The sequence below is a fragment of the Dendropsophus ebraccatus genome, chromosome 6 (genome assembly GCF_027789765.1).
Source record: "Dendropsophus ebraccatus isolate aDenEbr1 chromosome 6, aDenEbr1.pat, whole genome shotgun sequence".
NCBI classification, from domain to species: Eukaryota; Metazoa; Chordata; class Amphibia; order Anura; family Hylidae; genus Dendropsophus; species Dendropsophus ebraccatus.
The window spans coordinates 41,708,392-41,714,452 of record NC_091459.1 but is presented as its reverse complement, the minus strand read 5'-3'; the positions used below and the strand labels follow the sequence as shown (position 1 = coordinate 41,714,452).

The 6,061-nt window shown below is 41.2% G+C and overlaps 1 protein-coding gene across 2 annotated transcripts in view; it reads right to left on the bottom strand.

The window, feature by feature from the left end:
* Window positions 1–3,946: 3,946 nt before the first annotated feature.
* The window catches only part of DSE (dermatan sulfate epimerase), a 50,386-nt gene continuing 48,271 nt past the window's right edge, over window positions 3,947–6,061 (bottom strand). For both annotated transcript variants that reach the window (XM_069973642.1, XM_069973643.1), the window contains one exon: window positions 3,947–5,910. In XM_069973642.1, the coding sequence (XP_069829743.1) occupies window positions 4,158–5,910 (1,753 nt within the window). In that variant the 3' untranslated portion in view covers window positions 3,947–4,157. The remainder of the gene's footprint in view (window positions 5,911–6,061) is intronic.

Here is a 6,061-nt window from a genome sequence, read left to right as displayed (position 1 = left end):
CATGCATAAAGAACTAGCATGAAGGACAATTTACAAGAAACTTTTCAAACTATTCCTGGTAACACCAAAGTATCCCAGCTAACATACACCCAGTAGCATCATAGTATTATAACCACGAGATTGATTCACAGCTGAGCAGAATGCTGATTTCTTCATATATCTTTACGGGGGCCTGATTTTTCATATACAGACTGAGGCTATGTTCACACTATGTATATTTACTTTGTAATAATGGCCGCAATTTATACGAAAATATACGAGCCGTTGCCGCTTATGGAATCCTGGCCGGAGCTCTGGCCGGGATCCCTAGCAGCGCCGCAAAAACTGACATGTCAGTTTTCTGCGGCCACTATTCATTAAATAGCGGCCGCAGAAAACCCTGTTAGTGCACACTATGAAACAAGCAGCTACGGCCACAGGCACCATTATGTGCAGTGGGGAGACATTTCAATTCTTCTGGCTGATTCCTCTGGTGGAATCCCATTGACATGAATTGAGCGTGAGTTTCTGCTCTGAAATTTTTTAGCGTGGAAATTCATTGGAAAAAACAAATGGATTTCATTAAATGACAAATTAAGTTGCGCGGAATTTCACCAGAGATGATTATGGGCGGAACACTTTCTGCACGGAATTCTCACAGAATTCTGTGCACAATTCCGCGAGAACACTTTCCACCCAGAACACTTTTCTCAATGATTCAGCGCTGATTCTTCAGTCTGAACTGGCCCTAAATTTTTGTCATCTCCTTCCTCTCCTCTTTCAGAGTGCACGAGTGACGTCACTTGTCCGCTGGAGTGCTGGGGAAGGGAGCGGGCTCTTGTGGCTGCCTTTGGTTACAAAAGTGATCGGCAGGGTAAAGAACTGCTATGGCAATAGTTCCCCCATGGCCGGGGGACCCTTTTACTGTGAGGAGGTACAGAGCACTATTAATGTAGGGAGGGCTCTATGGTGGAGCTTTTTCATTGTGGATGCACTAAGTTCAGTAAGGGGCACTATTAATGGATGCACATCTTTTTCAGCCACCAGGATTCAATTTTTTTGCACTATGATCTGTAGGTTTTATCGATCAGCACTTCCATTCTTTGTCGTGGGGGTGCTGATCAGAGCCTGGTCTGATACCTGTCAGAGCTCTCTGTGCATGCTGCTATGAATATTGATTGTGGAATGCACAAGGTTAAATTACCAGGTTCTGACTGAAATCTGCTCCAGTTAATTGCAGGCAGGTGTAAACTGTAACCGCGCTATATGTAACCAGCGCCGGGCCACCGTAAAAAGGTCTATGGGACTTTTCATTGTGATAAGAGTTTCCCTTTCAGCTGTTCTTATATCATAAAATATATGGCTGTTGACAAAGGCTGGGGGAACCTCAAAATACATTCTAATTGTAAGCATATAAAAACAAAGATAGAAGTGTTTGTGTGTTGGGATTTCTCCCTTTCCTTGGGCACCACTACAACTTGGGGGCTGACAGCTTGAACGTTTATCAATTAAAGGAATTGACCATTTTATAGTAAAATCAAACATGTTATTATATTATTAAATGTATGCAGTTACTGGCAATTATTTCCTGTGTGCCCCGTAACACTGATATCAGTAGCCGTGACCCTTTGCTGTGCTATCAAATTGCAAAAAACTCAGTTCATATGTCCACTATGAGAAATATAACTAAACAAGAATAATGATCACGGAAAGACACCATGAAGCAGTCCATTGTGGGCATATTTAACTGTTAAAGGGGTAGAGCTGTGCTACACATTTAGGCTATGTTCACACTGCGTATGTTTCCGTCCGTAGTGTGAACCGCGAATATACGACGTAGTTTTGAGGTTGATGCGTTCGCTGGGAAGTATACGATATACACCCGCACAATGCACACTACGTATGAACTTACGTCCGGATCGTATACGGCGCCGTGAAAAATTAACAAGACCATTGTTTGAGGACGGAAATGTTCCAACTCACGGCCGTGGATTTCCATGCGGTCCCGTACGGAGTACTTATTTCAGCCAAATTGAACTTGATTTTTCAATCCAAAAGGTTCTGTGAGTTTTATTGGGCTGGGCAAAGATTTCCAAGTAAATGACCTGTTTCAGATCGCTACGAAACAAGCTAGGGAAGCATAACTGTACTACGGGCGTATGTTCGCGGTTCTTATGCCTCCGGCCGCATGTCGATTTTTCCCACGCCCGTAGTTTCAGCCGCACATGTACGGTGGCGTACGAACTACGGCCGGACTCGTACGCAGTGTGAACATAGCCTTATTCACTAAATAAAAAAATTATACAACTTTCTAATGTGTGTTATTCAAGGGCCGGCATGAGTGAGGGCTGGAGCAGTCCGGCCGGCCTCCTGAAGATTACGTCATTGTCCCAAGATGGCGGCCGGGGTCAACAGTAATACGGTGAGTATAATGCACCACACTTGGGGTGGGAGGAACACAGGAAAGGGGGCCATTCACTTACATAACACACATTACATAGTTATATAACTTTGTAATGTGTGTAATTTAGAGAATAAATGTGTAGCACCGAACTTCCGCTTTAATTAGTAAGCATGCAGAATTTTTTAATTTCTCATTGTTACCTTTGAAAAGCCATAACTTTTATTTTCTATGTATGGAAGCATGTGAGGGCTTATTTTTTGCCAGGCTGACTGTACTTATAATTACATTCACAATATTTTTCTATAAACTTTAGTAAAACAAAAAAAACATACTATGGCGATCATCATTAGAATGACAGCCAGTGAGACCGTAAGGAGCATGGGGAACAGGACTAACTGCACTGTAACAGTGCAGAGGATGAAGGTAAGAGATTTACCTTTATCCTTGGCGCCTGCTGTGCAATAGGGACATATCAGCAGGTTAGATTTGTCTAACCTGCTCATAGGTCCCCTTTTATGTGTACATTCTGGTGAAAGAACAGTGAAAAAAATCAGTAAGTAATGCTCGCTAAACAACAGCTGCAGATTAATGGCACAAACATTAAATCAACGGCCGCATCAAACAGCGTCTGTGATTTTATATGCTGTGTGAACCAACACACGTTGTTTCAATAGATTCAATCAAAACAATTGAAGACTGAAAAGTAAAATGGCGGACGTTATTTTATAGTGTGAACAAGGCCTAAACATGCAAAATTTAAAAAGTGACACTGTCAACCCTTTTAGCATTATGACTTCTCTACACAGGTTTACAGGGCACATTTTGCAGTTTTCATACCTTATTTTATATTATACATCATGGGACTTGTTCCAGTAAAAAGTAATCTTTTATCATCTGGGGATTGTGCTACCTGGGCGGGGCTACCCGTCGGAAGCACCACATAGCCTTGCCCACGTCGCCACAGTTGCCCCTGGTCCCTCAGCGGCCATTGGTATGGGCCAGCCTAGAGGGGGGTGGGGCCTAGACCTTTAGGCTGGCCTGTTTCAATGGCTGTAGAGGGGCGGGCCTATGAGTCGATGACATCATGGGGGTGCGGCAAGAGTGGCGCTGTGGGTGGGGCTAAGTGGTGCTTTGCCTGTGAAGCCCCACCCAGATAGCACAATCCTCAGATGATAAAAAAAAAAATCACTTTTTACTGGAACAAGCCCAGTGACGTATGATATAAAATAAGGTATGAAAACTGCTAAATGTACCCTTTACACCTGTGTAGAGAAGTCACAATGCAAAAAATGGGTGACAGTGTCACTTTAAATAAGAATGTATGGTATATTTGTAAAGAAAAAAATATATATTTACAAAGGTCAAATATAAAGATTATTAAATTTAAAATATAATGCAATCGCAGCAGAACAGGCTCCAGCAGAAATGGCAAATTCATAGGCCATTGACAGAGACAAGAGTTATATTTTGCCTTCAGATGACAAGGTCAACCTGAACCTACATATACCAAACATAATGACTGTTATTATATTATATGCTCATGGACACATTTAAGGACTTTGACAAACAAAAATTTATTTTCCCTTCTGTAGGATGAATTTCCAGTCATTAAGTAAACATTCTTGATATTTTTTTATACTTTATAGTGTGTTTCCATTTATGAGTCCAGATACACATTTTGCTGGTTTTGGAGTTCAGAATATCATAACTTTACAAAGAATTACGGACAATTTCCACCTAATACTGCAGATGTCTCTATTTCGCATAGATGAGCCTAACACTGTGTCCGATAACATGAAGAATATAGCCACATTAAAATACAGCAATCGATGGACAGTATGGCATAAAGGCATACCTTTCTATGAACATTCTTAGTCCTTAAAAATCGTGACAATTGCAATGCTAAGAGAACTATAAAAATGGCAATATTTAGGATCAAAAAAAGTCTCGTATAGGAAGCAGATATGGATGAAGACTTGTTGTAATTTGTTGTCAACGTGTGTTGTGAGCCATGTCTGTTAAGAGGGCTATACTTCTCCCTTACTGAAGGCTCATCTACAAAATCTAAAAGGTCCTTCATTTCTTCATCCTCATTTATCGGAATTTCACTTTGAGCCAGGGCCATAGCTTTTTGTCTTGTTTGCTTTTCATTTACTTCTATTTGTGCAAAAATGTCAGGAACGGCATTGATAAACTTGTACTTTCTTACTCCGTTCTTGGTTCTCTTCACCTTTCCCGGTTGCTTCTGCTGTTGAGAAATAGCAAACAACTTCTCAATCGCCTCCTCTGTGTTTCTTTTATCTGAAAATCTAAGAATCCGCTCGGCAGTCTCCCTAAAACTAGCAGTGTTCTTTACATGAGACAAGATTTGTTTTTCCAGTTGCTGAAAGACTGGCTTGAAGTGCTGGAGGTTCTTCTCCACGACTCCCACATAATCCTTTACCTCCGCTGGCGAAGTGCTTTTCACGGATGAACTTTTGTCAAACACAATTCTTTGTCTGTCTGCAACTACTTTAGCATAAACTGACTGATTTGGGGTTTCGCCAGTGAAGAGGTAGACAGCATAAGCATGATCACTGGTTGCTAGAAACACATCGACTTGTTGATAGTCTCCATGGACGCTGAAACTCTCAACATCAACAGACGGTCCAATGAACAGGTATATCGCTCTAGTGATTGGCTTCCTGAGATGGGTAGTAACATTCACATAGTTAGTTCCATTATAAGGGTAACCCTGGGGGTAGTTTACAGATGTAATGACACCTTTCTCGCTCAAGCCTGTGTCATCCATCCAATACATTTTATATATATCGTCTCTGTGGCGAATTGTAGCTCCATGAACACCATCGATAGAAGTTTCCTCGAATGGCAAGTCTACATTGTGGAAAAAAGTTGCTGTTGCCTCCAAAGTACTACTATGGTCCAGGTGAATATGGTCAACAAGTAGCAGCAATTGTGGATGGAGTAGGACAAGATTTCTTTGAACGCTTTTTAACTTCAGTTTTGGGCTGTAGGCTGAAACCCCTTCACCCCTGATGAAAACAACTCCACCTTTCTCCATTGCTGCCGTCACCTTCCCATGAGAGTCTGCAGCTTCACCATGCTTATATTTAAGCCATTTTGAAGTACAATCTTCAGTCGCCTGACCTTCCCATGGAGAAAAGCAGCAATCTGAGCCAGATGGCGAAAACATTAAAACATTGTTTAAATAACTATATTTTGGTCCGTATAAAGCCTCTGTAATAAATGGGAATCCATTTGGTGCAAATGTGAAGGAATTCTGGTCTGGATGTTCATGCCCAGCATTAAAGTTCCTCCATCCTTTGATCCATTCACTGTATTTGTTACTGTGGACAATATCAAATATTGCACGACCGCCAAGCTTTCCAGATTTGAATGAGATAAAAGACCTGTTGATTTCCGCAGGTAGAGAACTCCCATAGGTCACCACACCCCAGTCTTCAAAGAAATGCAACTTAGGGGTGCCATAGTCTGGTGGAGGTGTAGATGGCAGCGATGCATCATACCTGTTAAAACATAAAATATAGTCTTTAATATAAAGATTCTAAGATGCCCAAAATATGAGCTATAAGGAATTAAAATTTTCCTCTGATAAAATATAAATATATTGAAATTAGAGCGCTGTTCACATTACATCTATTAATTAGTAACATTCCA